Source organism: Dendrobates tinctorius, unplaced genomic scaffold (genome assembly GCF_039654945.1).
Source record: "Dendrobates tinctorius isolate UK_male_01 unplaced genomic scaffold, ASM3965494v1 ptg000069l, whole genome shotgun sequence".
NCBI lineage: Eukaryota > Metazoa > Chordata > Amphibia > Anura > Dendrobatidae > Dendrobates > Dendrobates tinctorius.
The window spans coordinates 20838900-20855565 of record NW_027361737.1 but is presented as its reverse complement, the minus strand read 5'-3'; the positions used below and the strand labels follow the sequence as shown (position 1 = coordinate 20855565).

General features: G+C 44.5%; 1 protein-coding gene across 6 annotated transcripts in view; it reads left to right on the top strand.

The window, feature by feature from the left end:
- Nucleotides 1–16451, top strand: part of SAP130 (Sin3A associated protein 130) — a 73659-nt gene extending 57208 nt beyond the window's left edge. For 4 of the 6 annotated variants that reach the window (XM_073581159.1, XM_073581157.1, XM_073581158.1 and 1 more), the window contains 12 exons: nt 560–664; nt 938–1079; nt 9134–9255; nt 9737–10060; nt 10147–10324; nt 10421–10525; nt 12334–12647; nt 13414–13662; nt 13852–13977; nt 14228–14331; nt 14421–14534; nt 15691–16451. In XM_073581159.1, coding sequence (XP_073437260.1) covers nt 560–664; nt 938–1079; nt 9134–9255; nt 9737–10060; nt 10147–10324; nt 10421–10525; nt 12334–12647; nt 13414–13662; nt 13852–13977; nt 14228–14331; nt 14421–14534; nt 15691–15849 — 2042 coding nt within the window. In that variant the 3' untranslated portion in view covers nt 15850–16451. The remainder of the gene's footprint in view (nt 1–559; nt 665–937; nt 1080–9133; nt 9256–9736; nt 10061–10146; nt 10325–10420; nt 10526–12333; nt 12648–13413; nt 13663–13851; nt 13978–14227; nt 14332–14420; nt 14535–15690) is intronic. The other 2 variants (XM_073581160.1, XM_073581156.1) reach the window with 1 other exon arrangement.
- The last annotated feature ends 215 nt before the right edge of the window (nt 16452–16666 follow it).

Here is a 16666-nt window from a genome sequence, read left to right as displayed (position 1 = left end):
GTGAACTATGTCCCAGAACACAGCGAAATACTTCCAGGACATAGTAAATCCGGTGCATGCGCACTAATGCTTTTCTGCTTTGCCTGCAGTTGGGCAAAGTATACTGCGCACACGCGGGAGGCAATTTGCGCACGCGCGGGACCTGTCATGCGGACGCGGACAACGCTATTCACAGAACGGAATGCGTACAGCACGCTGATTTGGGGTGGAGAGAGGGACCAGAACCAACGCCCATCGGACCGCGGATATTACCATACCGCGCCAGGGCAATATAAAAGGTTTTTATGGGGGGGAGTCAGGGGGTTTCACAAGGAGTTGGGGAATGTATACCTCACACTCTATTAGATGATATTTTTAGTTGATAGGCCAAAAAACTGGTGAGAGATTCCCTTTAAATACACAGTGCATCTACATAACACTAGGAATAGTGCAGCGCACAGCAAGTGGCAGATAGAGGAGGAAAACTTAATGATAGATGGAGGGATAAAAGATGAGGTTGTTCACAATACTTCTAGTTGTACTATATTAAATGTTTTCTTCTGCTTCATCACTGGTATAGGCTCTGCTGCCCACACACAAGTTCCTACCAGCACCATTGTCACCATGACCATGCCAACTCATTCTTCCCATGCTACAGCAGTGACCACTTCCAACATTCCTGTGGGTAAGTCTGTTTCTTTCTTGCTCTCCTTTCAGCACTTTGTAAGACATTTTAGTCACATAATTAAGAGGTTTCAAACAGCCAGAATAGTTTGCTATGGGTACAAAGCATTGTAATATACTCTATAAATTGGTGCCATTCCTTTTCACACAGCTGTTCTGTCATCCAGCAACCTTGCTTCTCATTCAGTAGTGGCTCCGTTTCATGAACTCGCTTTTTTCCCATGACACTTATGCTGTCAATTTAACCACATATGTATTTTTTTTTTTCCTCCAGCCAAAGTTGTCCCACAACAAATAACCCACACTTCCCCCCGGATACAGTCAGATTATGGATCGGAGAGAAGCAATCTGATACCTATTCCAGGTCACCGAGCCTCACCCAATCCCATGGCAATGGAGGCTAGGAGTGAAAATAGGTGTGTTCTAGCCTCTTATAACTAATGGCTGTGCATTCCTTTTCTTTGGCTGTTGTATAAATCTGTGATTTTTCTAACGTTTCATTGAGGGACACAGGAGACCATGGGTGTATGTCGCTGATACTAGGCAGAAAAAAAAATGATTTCCTCAGCAGTATTGTTACAATCCATTTTTGGATTCGTGGCAGCTCTGGTTCCACTATGTTTTAAATGTAGCTTTTTTCCTTTCATGACCAGTGGGGGTTAATGTCAGTTTCCCTGCTGGCAATCTGTTGCAACTGCAGAGTTGTTAGGTCAGCTGATGTGGTGGTGACCACTCCCACCATCCTTTAAATGGTCACCTGATGCATCAGCTGACTGTTGGTAAAACAGTTATTCTATGGAGACCAACCATGCAGTTGCAGCTTTCTGGTGTCAGCTACTTCTGGAGTTTGGAGACCTGTTTCAGTGTCATCTGCGGTGTGAAGCTTGGCAGCGGAGCCTGGAAGCTATGTGTGGTGTTTTTTTCCTTATCGGCCTCATGTTTTTCACTGTCCCCTATGTTGTACTATCTGCAGTGGTGATGCTAGCGCCCTTGCCGTCCAGTGCACTAGCCAGGGCCATGTGAGGTGACAGCAAGGGACGAGGTTTCTGACAGCGGCAGGGGAAGGACCCACTTAGGGCGTTAGGGGAGTGCAGAGACAGGCTCCGGTTTGAGCTCAGGGGGGTGTCAGTCCATCATTTCCATATCATTGTACCCTCTCGTGTCTACGCACCAGGGCCAAACCCCCTAACACATCACGAGTGTCTCGGGGTGAACTGTCCTTCGCCACTTTATCCCAGTCATCTATCATAGTGAGATGGTGCCGGGGGGAAGACTAACTGTTTCCAATGTCCCCTCAAAGACCTGAGGCACATGATCAGTTTTCATACTGCGAAGGAGTCTGGACCACGTCAGAACATGTACCCCCCTCCCAAGGTCTTCGCAAATGAAGAAAAAAAAGTAACGGGGGGGCTTCTTGGCTCTGGATCTCCTCCTTAGCGCAAGGCACTCTCCCTTGGCAGGTCTCACCTCCTTCAAAGGGGATGCCAGCATCCTCACACGACTTTTCTGATCCCCTGGTTCGCGCTCTCAAATCGAGGTCCCGGCTGATACTCCTCCTTCAGAGGTCTGGTCGCAATTCTCCGAGCGTTTTGTTCTTGGACTCCACTTCTTCTCTGCTGCTCTGAACCATTTACCTCCAGGTGCCGTCTGCTCCACACCTGTGGGCATCTTGCTTCCACACCTGCGGCCTCTCTAGGATCACCTCACTCTTTGTCACAGGCTCAGCACTCTTCAGAACGGGTAGGCTCTGACCTTTCTGGTCAGCAAGCTCAGCACTCAACTGCCTCTCCCCTGGTACACCTTATGTCTATCCTTAGGGAGACTTGCTTCCACCCATCCCCACCTATTATTCTTCACTTTGCCTGTTCCTCTTCTAAGAAAACATTTCCCTTCAGATCAGCAATCTGCCCTCTGCCCCCACTGAAGCCTTCCCATAATGCAAACCTCCCAGGAGCCATTCACTGCCCGGGAAGAAACTGCATCCCCTCCCCCTGAATGGACTGCCGCACTATCTAGGTCTGTCGCTGACCTAACCAAGGTTTCCAGACCCTATTTTCAGTCATTAAGCATATGCCTAATACAGCAGCAAACTCGTGTCTGCATTGCCCGGGAAGAATCGAAATCCAAACCCAATTCGCTGTCTCATGGCAGATCACACGTGAGGTCCAGGATGTGGTCTGATTTCCTTCTCTGGGTCTCTCGTTCACTCTTCACATTCTCCAGGATGGCCTCCATCTCCCCCAGGCTCCATGCACTTCAAGTGTATGAACTCCACTTTGAGTCTGAATTGGACCTTGATTCTGATGAAGCACCCTTGCGGGACATGATGGACAGTCTGATTATTACCATAAATCACACCCTCAATTGCAAGGATCGGGTCCCCCTTATCACAGAGCCATCAGTCTCTTTTAAGAAGGTGAAATACCTTCCCTGGGTATTCTCAATCCATAAAGAGTATGAAGATATATTTTTTCCCATGAGTAGGAGCACCCGAAATAAAAACGCTTTCAGAGACTGAGACGTATGGATATTTTGTCTCCTTTTCCTCCTGAACTGCTTAAACCCTGAGCTGAGTCTCTTGTGGATCCTCCGGGTTTCCTTTCTGTCCTCAAATGCGATCTTTCCTCTTTCGGACAGCGGCTCTCTCAAGGACCCTTCATACAGACACATTCAATCACTAATAAAAATCTGCCTTTGAGGCGGTAAGAGCATTGTTCTGTCAGGTGCCCCTCGGGAAGAACTGGTTGATCTCGCCGATCAAATTTCACTTTTGGTTAAATACATTCTCACAGTGTCTTTTGATGCAGCTGGCTGCTCGGGCTAGCTTCCAGCAACATCATAGCCATCCACAGAGTCCTATGACTCAAGGCCTGGAATTTAGACTCTGCCTTCAAAAAATCCCTCACCAGTTCCAGGGTCTACGACTGTTCGGAACCTGACTGGACCAAATCGTCTCAAGTGCCACTGGAGGTTTTGAGTACCTCCCTTCTCCAACATAGACCAAAAAGAGTTCTCCTCTGTCCCCCGCTATCGCTTTTGTTTGAGTCCCGGCCCCCAAAAGATCCCTCACTGCTATCTGTTTTTTTGTTGTCCCAAAAAACGATGGTTCTGTTCGTCCTATACTAGACGTCAAACTCCTTATAGCAAGTTTGGCTCCGCCTGTTCAGGATGAACATCCTCTCGATGATTGCCTCCATGAAACCTTCAGAATTCCCCTGTTCAGTGTACATCCAAGACACCTACCTTCACATCTCAATCTGTGTATTCCGCAGCTTAGCTGTTCAGGAGTCTCACTTTTAACTTATGATGCTCCCCTTTGGCCTACCGTCTGCTCCGAGAGCCTTCACGAAAATCTTGGCCTCTTTCATGGCTCTTCTTGTTCTCCCCAAAAGAATTCTAGTCATCCCCTTCCTGTGCGATCTGCTGAGCAAAGCCCCTTCCTATTGGAACTGCTGAAAGAGTTTTCATTTGACTCTTGACACGCTCTCTTGCCTGGGCAGGCTCATGAAGCCGTCTTTGATCCCGGCCTAGCACCTAGTTTTCTTAAATATGCTTTTCGATACCACACGCGACAGAGTTCATTTTACAGAAGAAAGTCTACATCTATTGCCCTGTCCGCTTCAGACCTGCATGAGTGTATTGAGCAAGATGGTAGCCGCCATGGAAGCGATTACCTTTGCACAGTTTCACACTTGCCCCCTTCAACTGGCACTTTTGTCTCATTGGGACGAAAAGATTTCATCACTGGACTGTCTAGTTTCTCTTCCTTTGCAAGTAAGACAGTCGGTGGTCTGGTGACATCTCTCACCTTATTCGCCACGGAAGATCTTTTTTTCTACTACACTGCCAAATCGTGACAACACATGCCAGCCTGCTCAGTTGGGGTGCAGTCTTTCAACACTTCACAGTCCAAAGCTGTTGGAAACCTTAGGAGCCCTCACTCCCCATTAACATTTTGGAGCTCAGGGCAGACTATCTCGCTTTCAAGCACTGTCAGGACCTTTCAGTGGGTTGCTCTTTGTGCATCCAGTCTGACAGAGCCACCGCTGTGGCATACATCAATCACTAGGGCGGGAACCAAAGCAGATCTGTCAAGTCAGAAGTCTCTCAAATTTTGGCTTGGGCTGAACAGAGGGTGCTTGCGACTTCAGCAGTTTATACTACTGGAGTGGACAACTGGGCCGCCGACTTCCTAAGTTGTCGGGGCCCCTCTTCAGGTGAGTGCTCCCTGAATCCATCAGTATTCAGGCAAACCTGTAAAAGGTGGGGAACGCTTGATGGCATCTAGGATAAACAAAAAGGGTCCTTGGTTCGTTCACAGGTTTCAAATCCCCTCCCCCCTCCCCTCACAATCTGCTCCTATGCCCTGGTTCTTCCATGGTTGCAGGTCCACCTTACATATGTTTTTCCACCTTTTATTCACTGATTCTCCCAAGCTCATGAAGAAGATCAAGGGAGAAAGAAGGCGTGTAAGTCATCCTTGTGGCTCCCGACTGGGCCAGAAAAACATGGTATGCAGAAGTGGTCAATCTCATCACAGACGTCCCGCGGAAACTTGAGGATCATCCAGACCTCCTTTACAGGGTCCCCTCTTCCACCAGATTTCATGCTCTCTCAATTTAAGGGCATGACTGTTGAAGCAGTCCTGAAAGATGCAGGCTTCTTTGACCAGGTTATACAGACTATGATCAAAGCAAGAAAGTCCTCATCCTCCCGCATCTACCATTTGCGCTTGGAAAGCCTTTTTTTTGCTGATGCAAGGCCTACCAGGTGACACACATGTCCTTCTTGATCCCCCTCCCTTCTGGTCTTTCTCCAGTCTGGTCTTGAGTCGATGCTATCAATCAGCTCTCTTGAGGTCTCTGCCGTTTCAGAGGAATCTGACTTCATGCTCCAAAGTCAGGGTTTTCCTTCAAGGAGTGGCTCATTCTATTCTTCCCGTGGACCACTATGACCTCAACCTGGTTCTGAATGCTCTTCAAGGTTTCCCCCTTTGAACCTATTTGAGATGTCTATTTGTCTTGGCTGTCCTGGAATGTTCCCTTTCTAGTGGCGATTACCTTCATCAGGCACGTCTCGGACCTGATGACCTAATCCTGCCGCTCGCCCTTTCTTGTTCTCCATAAAGACAACGTGGTGCTCTGTCCTGTTCTTTCTTTTCTTTCAAAGGTGGCTTCCATCTTAAAGAGGACATCATTCTTCCATCTCTGTTCTTCTCCAACACACCTTCGGGAGCAGTCTCTTCACAAGTTGAATCTTGTCAGATCGCTGTGTCTCTATCTTTCCAGAACGACATCTTTCAGATGCGCCAACTTTTTGTTTGTGGCTCCCGAGGGTCACGACAGAGGTCTTCCGGCCTCCAAGGCCACAAATTTCCACTGGATCCGTTCTGCCATCCTGGAATCTTATTGGGCACAGGATAGGTTGCCCCCTCCCGGGGTCAATGCTCACTTCACACATGCTGTGGGGGCTTCCTGGACCCTTCGTCATCGGGCCTTTGAGTCTCAGCTCTCCAAGGCTGCTACATGATCCTCCGTGCACACCTTCTCGAAGTTCTACAGAGTGCTTACGTATGCCTCGGGTGATGCAAGCCTAAGTAAGAAGGTCCTGCTAGTGGCAGTCGCCTGGACCTAGACCTGTTATATGCATTCTTCTGTTCTCCTTTCCCACCCCTGGGGCTACTTTAGGACGTCCCATGGTCTCCTGTGTCCCCCAATCAAGTGTTAGAGAATAGAGGATCTTGGGTACTTAACTTTCAGAGCCTTCATTGGGGGACTTAGTTCCCACCCCTCTTGTACTTATGTTGGGGTTTGTTATTTTTGCATCTCCTTCTGCTTTCTCACTAACTGATGAGCCTCATGTGAGTTGGTGGTGAGAAGCAGCTAATTTAGTTGCCTAGTAACAGCAGCATACACCTATGGTCTCCTGTGTCCCCCAATGAAGGTTCCGATAAAGGGATTTTACAGTAAGTACCCAAATTCCTTTTTTTGTCATATGTGCTACTCACAGATGAGGTCAGAGTATTTGGGTATATACAGAGAAACCTTATGGTCTTATATCTGTAGATGAATGCCAAAACATAGATTTTTAATATGACAATGTGTATATGGTTTATGCCAATACCTGATGGGACTTGTTTAATTGCAACCATGATCCAGATCGCTAGTAAGAGAGACGCTGAGGCTAAGGACCGGTTTGAGATGAAGCAACTCAGTGTCTAGTCCCAAAAAGATGCCAGGTAAGACGAGAACAGATTCTTTAAGGCATGAACCTCGAGGAAGCCTAAAAGAAGGCCTTTACCAGTGAATTTTTTGCCACAGTGAAACAAGTGAAGAAGCCTTTCTTATCACGCCAAACAACCACTAAAGACTGTAATGGGAATAAAGCTGTCGCCTAACAGGGCATCAATGAGGGATGGAAAGAATACATAAAGGAACTGCATGCCAGTAATACACAAAGCATCATGAAGAAAGCATGACCAGAAATAAACCAGAACCAGACCAATTGGGAAGCAAAGTGAATTGGATGCTGAGGCTGCCACCAAACAATAAAGCACTTGGCATTAATGGTCTTGCCACACAACTGCTCAAACTAGTCCCAAAAGTCGTACTGACAGCGTTATGCCAGAAGATCTGAAGGTGCTTCTGAAGTTCATCCAGAAGCATTCGGGCAACATCATTGATGGAGAATATCCTGACACCCAACCTGAATTTTGTAAGAGTAGAATAACCTGATCATCTCATAGAGGTTCTTCTGATATTCCATTTTTTCCTATCTGTGCTTCATTGATAGCACCAGAGCTTGTGTGGGCACTATAAGCAGTGGGAAGCACTGTGTAAGGTAGGCGTGCCAACGCATCTGTCACTCTACAGCGATCAAGAAGCTACAGTGCCGATCAGGTATTGACATACAGAATGGTTCAAGATCAAAAAGGCACAAGACGAGGATGCGTCTTCTCCCCTTCTTTTCAATCTCTATGCAGAAGTAGTCATGAGGAAACTTGTCTTGGATGATTTGAGTGTTGGGGTGAAAATAGAAGAAACATCAGCAATTTTAGATGTGCAGATGACACAACCCTGCTGGCAGTGAAAAGGACCTAACAATCTGTTCCTGAATTTGGAAGAAGAAAGCATGATGGGACTTAACCTGAACCATAATTATGACTACCACCATCGAGGAAGGCCACATAAGGCTCAAAATTGTAGTAATAGAAGTGGCAGAAGTGGCCAACAGCTTAGTTTTCCTTGAGACTCTCATCAATTAGAGTGGTGGTATGTCAGCAGAGATCAAGTGTTGATTAGCACTGGGACGTGAATCCATGGTGAGCATGGGCCAAATATAGAAGTTCAAAAACATCTGTTACCATCACAGACTGATTACTTTAGATGTCTTACGATTTGCTTCACGAATGCAGGCAGAAGAAAGTTTGATGCCTTTGAATTGTGGTGCTAGAGAAGACATGGACATCTAGGATCACCAACGAAGATGTTATTGATTGAATAAATTCAGATGTGCCCCTAGAAGGCAAGATCACCAGAGAGAAAATGACACATTGTTATATGGTCAGGGCAAATTCAGTAGAAAAGGAGGTGCTACTAGAAATGGACAGTAGTAAAATGAAACTGAGGAGACGGACTGTCTGGAAGCTGGATACCAACAAGAATGACATGGGAATAGTGGGAACTGGTGTACATTTGCAGGATCCTGGTTCAATACTCTTTGGCCGCCGAACCAGATCGCTGCGGTCACCCTCCCAACTGCAGACCTCTTCAGCATATCTTCTGGTCAATAAGCCTGGCAAAATATTATTCATATGTAACACCACAACAGTGTTGATGCAGGCAGGGTAGGGGGAAGATTTGTTAGGGGGGGGGGGATTTGTAGGGCTCTAGTCCTGTGACATCAAATGTGGCGTTTTGGGCCAAGTTCCTGCTAATCTTTTTGCTCAACTCTACTTGATGCTAAGGCCAGGTTCACAGTGTTAATGCAGTCCGTTCAATGCATAGCGTTGACTGACTGCGTTAACACTACTCCCTCCCGCGATCGCGTTATGCGATCCCGCTAGTCCAGATGCTTCATCTGTACTAGCAGTGACGGACCCTCGGACGCTGCAGACAGCGTCCGAGGGTCCGTCACAGAACGACAGCACATCGCTAACGCATGCCGATTATGACGTGTTAGCGATGCGCTCTTCTATAGCAGTGTATGGGTGCGTTAACGCATCCGTTAGATAGCGTTAATGCCGCTATGTAACAAATGCGTTAAACGCAGCACCTGAACGCTATGTGAACCCAGACTTACTGTAATGAATACTTCTACTTAAAAGTCCAATAACATTCAGACTTTTGGACTTCCTAAAACACTGATTTAATTCTTATTTTAGTCTTAGTTAGGGGGATGTTATCAAGTGGCCATTGATAGAGTAGTAACATATTGTAGAATTATTCTCTCCTTTGTTTTCCTTTCACAGGCCGCCTGTACCAGTGCAGTTACAATATTTTCTGCCCACATATCCCCAGTCTGCCTATCCGCTGGCTGCTCACACTTACACACCTATTACCAGTTCTGTATCTACCATTCGCCAATACCCAGGTTAGTACGGCGAAAACAGCTAGTTTGTACATCAGGACTTTCAGATAGGTCGCAGATCTGTCGTTTAACATGAATGTGTTTTTTTTTTTTTTTTTTAACTTGCTGCATTCTGCAATGATCTAAAATATTCTACTAAACTGATAGCCCTTTATAAAAATCTCTGATCATATAGTCATCAGCTTCTGACTAAATGCTTCTAAGGAGCTATATATTAAATTAATTGTAGCTGGCATTGTTACTTAATACTACTTATTTTTAGCGCACCATTGATTCCGTAGTGCTGTACACGATGAAGACTTGCATGCTGTACACAAATATACCGTATATTTACAGTGAAAAAAACTAACAATGACAGACTGGTAGATATAGGAGAGGGCATATTATTTAATTGCGACCAATGGATGCATTTTATGAATTGTCAGCCATAATGATGCATAACTGAACCAATTGTGTAGAATAATCTTTTGCATTCACATTTTAGTTTCAGCTCAAGCTCCAAATTCTGCCATCACAGCCCAGTCTGTGGCTTCCACGGTCCATTTGAACCCCATGCAGCTGATAAACGTAGACACATCTCACACGCGTCACATACAAGGAATTCAGCCTGCACCAGTTGGAGCACAAGGGATGCAGCCTACACCTTTCAGTACCCAAGGAATCCAGGCTACTCCGATTGGTGCCCAGGGAATCCAACCTCCTCCGATCAGCAACCAAGGAATTCATCCTACAGGGTCCATTGCCACTCAGGGGGTCCAGGCCCCTTCAGTTAACGCTCAGCAAGCCTCAAGTGATGCAAAACCTTCTGGTATTGTCTTTTCTAATTACTTAATTTCCTTTATTAATTAAAAAACTTGTAGCATTAATTTTTTTTCCCCCCTCTTGTCTTTCTAGTTGTTCTTGCTGAAGGAGCCACAATAGTTGCCAATCCCCTAAATAGTGCTTTCACTACGGCCCCTGCAGGTGCTGCAGTTATGCAGGGTCACAATCAAAGTCCGGGTATTGGTAGTGCCCCTGCTCAGGGCTCTTCACCACGACCTAGCATTTTACGCAAGAAGCCTGCTACTGATGGGTAAGTTAATAGGGAAGTGGCATCCTTTGCGGGATATGGGCATATCATGATGAATTTGTTTATACTTTGTTTGTTTTTTTTGTCCTCCACTAATAGGTTGTCTGTTCGTAAAAGCCTTATTCCCCCTCATCCAGGAGATGCAGTAAGCCCTCGGCACGACAGCACTCTGCGAAGCACCTCTGCTTCCCCTCGACCTGCTGGGTAATTTCAATTAACTATTATTTAATTGGCATGCAGTGAATAAGCTTTATACACAAGTAAACGAGCTCTCCTATGGAAAGCAGAAACATTTCTATCACCTGCTATCTATGTAAGCTACTGCCCTACCCTTACCAGCAGGACCTCCGCAAGGAGAACTAGTACCTACCGAAAACCTTCTGAAACTTATCAACATTAGATGTAGACTTCCAACCATGCGTTCATTTGCCTGGATCTCACTTGGAAGCTTCTGAGCTCTTCTGTCTTTGGATCTTTTGGTGTTCTGGTTGTATACTATGTATAGGCTCATGGTAATGTCTTGTGCGTTTGTGTGATTATTAATAATGTCCTAGTGCTTTGTAGAAAGAAATGTCTTCAGTCATGACATATTTTCTTTAACCCCTTTCCGACATCGGGCGTACATTTACGCCGATGTCTGACTCCCTTCCTTTGATGTGGGCTCCGGCGGTGACCCTACATCTTTCCCGGAACATGTTGGCTGTTTTGAACAGCTGACATGCCCGCAATAGCTGTGGGTGAAATTGCGATATTCCCACAGCTATTAATGCCGCTGTCAAACTATGACAACGGCATTTAACAAGCGCTTCCGGCAATCGCACCGAAAATACGCACACCAGTGACCCGTTTTGCGTGATCGTGGGTCACCGGTGTGTCGGCATGACAACCGGAGGTCTCCTGGAGGCCTCTATTGTTGTCAGTAGCGGATTGCTGTGAGCGCCTCCCAGTGACCGACGCTCATGGCAAGTCAGCAATTCTACATAGAGGCGATGATCAGATCACCTGTATGTAGCAGAGCTGATCGAGCTATGGCAGCTTCTATTCTAACATGGAGACTATTGAAGCATACCAAAAGTAAAAAAAAAGTGTTTAAAAATATATAAAAGTTCAAATCGCCCCTTTTGCCCCATTCAAAATAAAACAATAAAAATAAAATGAAACATATACATATTTGGTATTGTCACGTTCAGAATTGCCCGACTTATCAATAAAATAAATGGCGTAGTAAGAAAAAAGTAAAAACGCCAGAATTACATTTTTTGGTTGCCGCGACATTGCATTAAAATCCAATAACGGGTGATCAAAAGATCGTATCTGCACCAAATTGGTATCAATAAATATGTCAGCTCGGCACACAAAATATAAGCCCTCACCCAACTCGAGATCACGAAAAATGGTGACGCTATGGGTGTCAGGGAAAATTAGTGTTTTTGTTTGTTTTTTTTAAAGCAAAGTTTGGAATTTTTTTTCACCACTTGGATAAAAAAAGAACCTAGACAAATTTGGTGTCTATGGACTCGTAATGACCTGGAGAATCATAATGGCAGGTCAGTTTTAGCATTTAGTGAACTAAAAAAGCCAAACCAAATACAAGTATGGGATTGAACTTTTTTTGGAATTTTGCCGCACTTGGAATTTTTTTTACCGTTTTCTAGTACCCGACATGGTAAAACCAATGGTGTCCTTCAAAAGTACAACTCGTCCCGCAAAAAATAAGCCCTCACATGGCCATATTGACGGAAAAATAAAGTCATGGCTCTGGTAAGGCGGGGAGTGAAAAACGCAAAACCGAAAAAAGCTTTGGGGGATAAGGGGCTAAACGGTTTAAGCTTTTGTTCCACCTTTTCACATGTCCAGGTAAGACCCAGCCTCTGATTAGCAAGAACATCAAGTTGTCATAGAGGAAGTTTGATACAAGGTTAATGGATCTGTCATCAATATTATATGTCTTATGCTCCTCTTAGAGGTTCTATGTGTGTATTTTATGTGCTATATTTTTTTTTATGATGTAGTGTGAAACCTAAAGCTGAACTTCACATCTCTGTGGCACCAGGAGTGACTGGGGATCCGGGCACATGTGGCGAGCAGCCGAGCGCAGCTGCATCTCTCCCCTCTTCTCATCACCCCGCAGCTGCTGTACCCAGCCCTCCATCTCAGCCTATGCCTGGACCGCTCCCCAGCAGCAATCACGTCCCCCCAGCGGCCGTCCCCACCTTATCAGCACCTCCACCTCTTATGAGCAGTGCACCTTCTGGAGCAGTTGTTCCCTCCGAAGCCAAAGTGAAGGAAGATGCTGAACCAATGGACGTAGCACGGCCAATTTCAGGTATACAGTCTTCTTTTTACTACCTTCCCTAATAAGCTGTTGGAACTAATGTGAACAAGTAAGAAATGGCAATAAGACTTACAATTATTATTTTTAATGCAATTGTGACATTTTGGTCCAATTGTGTATATAAATGTCTTTCAATGGGAGACATCTCTGGTAGTTATTTAAAAACTGATATAATGCAGCATAGAAGATCATTATCTGCCTATATTTTTGTTTGATTTAATATAAAGTGATGTGAAGTAATATCTAGTATTCATGTAACAGAAGCAGCATGGAGCCTGATGGCAGTAGCCCCTGTGTTACCTTGAAGGGGGCCCTGTGTGTTGTTACAATTTTTAAAAGGCATTTATGTTGAAAAATGGTATCTGATCTGCGGCCAGGCTGTTTTTTGTTTGGAAGGTTCAATAAAACTTGCATCTTATTCAGTAAAATCACTGGTGTTTGTATGTATGAGTCCAGTGGGCGGGCCTACTAGTGATCTACAGTCTTACCTGTATGACTGTGTGTGCCAAAATAGCTGTCAATCACTAGTAGGGACCGCCCACTGGACTCCTGTACAAACAGGGGATTTCACTGAATAAAATGCAGTGTCTATTGAATCTTTTCCAGCAATCCTATATATCATTCTTAGTTTTTCTCCTTTTCTATACCGTTCTGTCCATAGATCAGACTATAGATCCTTCTAATTTGAGTCTTTTTACAATTTATTTAATATGCTGAACTGGGTATAACACACATTGTCCATTTTGTTTTCTCCCAGCAGTGCCTCCTCTGACTTCAGGATCCATCTCTTCCCCACTAGCTTTGCTGGCCAATAACATCTCTGTTACTGCTGGTGAATTACCACCGGGAGCTTCACCCCGTAAAAAGCCTCGCAAACAGCAGCATGTTATATCCACGGAGGAAGGCGATATGATGGAGACCAACAGTACAGATGAGGAGAGATGTCACATAAAACCTCTAACATCTCGCCCAGAGAAACGCAAGTCCCCACCTAAGGAGTATATAGGTATTGTCTGCCATTTTTATCATACAAAAGTGCCAAATGGTCGTATCCTGAGGACTAATTTTCCCAAGAACAGACTTCTGTGTGCAAAAACAAATGGAAATTATATTTATCTTTACTGTGAACAGGATTTTTTAAACGTGATGTTAAACACAAGGTTTAATCTGAGCCACTTTTGGCATCTCTTTTCAGATGAAGAAGGTGTTCGTTATGTCCCAGTTAAACCTCGACCCCCTATTACACTTCTGCGGCATTACCGCAATCCGTGGAAAGCTGCTTATCATCATTTCCAACGTTATAGTGATGTACGGGTCAAAGGCAAGTAACTGGAGAGAGCAGAATTACATTTTATTTTGCTAAAGTGGGAATTTCCACCTCCAATTTGTGCATGTACATCTGTAATTACAGAATTATAGACAACTTATCATTATTCTATAAACTCTTGACCAATTGAGGTCCAGAACCAAAATGACCAGTTTACTGTGTCAGGCAAGTTTCAGCTCTGCGCTGTAGGAGCAGAGCGACCATTTTCATCCAAATCTGATATTATTGTGGCACTTCTTTGCAGAAGAGAAGAAGTTGACGTTACAGGAGATTGCCAACCAGAAAGGTATTGCTTGTCGTGTGCAAGGCTGGAAGACTCATCTCTGTGCTGCCCAGCTTCTCCAGTTGGTAAATGTCATAGTTTGGAAACAGTTGTAATATTCTTTTCCTTTCCCTTTATTGGACCATACACATTAATCGACACATTTCCCTTTCAGACTAAACTAGAGCAGGATGTCTTTGATCGTCTAACTGTGCTACAAGAAGGTCTGATTCCTAAAAAGAAAACGGCCACAGATGACGATTTACACAGGATCAATGAACTTATACAGGTACCATGTTTTTTTGTGTAGGTTTCTAAGCTATTAGCGGAATGTTTTATGCTAGCATTTTTTTTATTCCTTGCCTCTTAAAGCATAGGTATTTCCTTTTGAGGATTAATTGGGTAACACCTTTTAAAAGGGGCGCTCCAGGTCTCAGAAGCAAAGTCTGCAGTCATTGTGGCTGCAGACTGATGAAACGAGGCGTTGTATAGTCACTTGTAGTGATGAGCGCATGTGCTCGGATAAGGTGTTATCCACAGTGATCGAGTGCTAATAAAGCATCTTCGGCGTGCTCGAATACTATGTTCTAGTCGCCGTGGCTGCATGTCTCATGGCTGTTCAACAGCGGCAGCTCATACAGGGATTGCCTAACATACAGGCAATCCCTGCATGTGTTGCCGTTGTCAAACAGCTGCGAGACACTTGCATGTCTTTGAACTCGAACATAGTACTAGAGCACGCCAAAGATACTTTATTAGCACTCAAGTATGGTGGATAACACCTTATTCGAGCACGCACGCTCATCACTAGTCACTTGTATAGGATTTCTAGAAGTGTGGCCACGTGCCGACTTGTGTCATGTGGCTTGTCTCATTAGAAGAACATTGAGCGAAGCCCAGGGGTATGCAAATGGCCACCCACCTGCACAAGGATTTACAGGGGATTTCTGCCAGTGTGCACATCCCACACGGTCACGATTCAGCAGTCCTCAGTTATAGAGCATGGCTGCAGACTTTTCAGAGTATGTACACACGTTGCGGATTCCATTGCAGATTTTTCCGTTCGGATTTTGCTAAATCCGCAGGTAAAATGACCTGCGTTTTACCTGCGGATTTAGTGCAGATTTTGTGCGGATTTCACCTGCATTTTTAACACCTGTGGATTCCTATAATGGAGCAGGTGTCAAAACGCTGCGGATTCGCACAAAAGAATTGACATGCTGCGGATTCAAATCCGCGGATAAATCCGCAGCATGTGCGCAGCATTCTTGGTTTTACATATCCTAAAATGGTACTGTACACCGCAGCAGAATCCGCAATGTGTGCACATACCCTCAGACTTGCAGAATCTTTTTTGTTTCTTGCTCAGTTATAAATTTTTAGCATGCAGCATTTTCCGGCTGTCGGATCACAGTAACATTTACTCGTTGTTCATTTTTCTGCAGGGTAACATGCAGCGCTGTAAACTAGTCATGGATCAGATAACAGAATCCCGGGACTGCATGCTTAAAGTACTTGATCACAAGGATCGTGTCCTAAAATTACTGAACAAGAGTGGAACATCCCGCAGGCTTTCCAAAGTAAAACACAAAGACAAAGTGTGAGCTGAGGACTGATTACTTCCAGTTTACCCCAGAACACTGCATACTTGCAGTTCATGTAGGGTTACTCTGACAGCAGACCGGTCATCTAAAACTTGTATATAATTTTTTTTTTTTTTGTAAGAATGGACAAGCAATGAACCCAGTTAGGCTTCATTTCTATATACTTGGCCTGCTTCAGGACTGATGGCTTGTGTCTTTTGTTTTCAGACTTAAAACTACTTTCTCATCCATGAGGAAGCCTTTCATTTATTACCTGGTGCTTTGTATGGGAACTGATTTTTTTCTTTTTTTATCTTTCTGTGTGTGACACATGCTCGTGTATAGTGTTTTTCCCCTTTATGCGCACACACTTTAAAAGTGATTTTTTTTTTTTTTATTTGTGCTCCATGTTTTGAAGAGATTCCTTTTCAAGGCACCACACATTAAATTGCAGAATGTTATTGTATCGCTGTTAATGTAGTGCCCTAATTATATTCGTGTCAGTGTTTTAAAAAAAAAAAAAAAAAAAAAAATATGTATGTACAGACCCACTACATTTCATTTTTATGTTACTGCTTCACGCTTTCTTCTCTAGTATTTCTATAAATCTGTGCTGGACAAGACTATTACGTATTCATTTTTTATACCTTTCAATCACTTGCTCCATTGCCGACACTATAAACAACTTTACTGTGTAAGGAAATTAGTGGTGGTGTATGTGTGTAGAGCTAGGATGCTAAGCCCTAATGTATTACTGTTCCCTGTATGTAAGGAAGGTGTAGGATGGGGCCAGGTGGCCTAAAAATAGAATCTAAAGGGGTTTTCCCACGAACAAAAG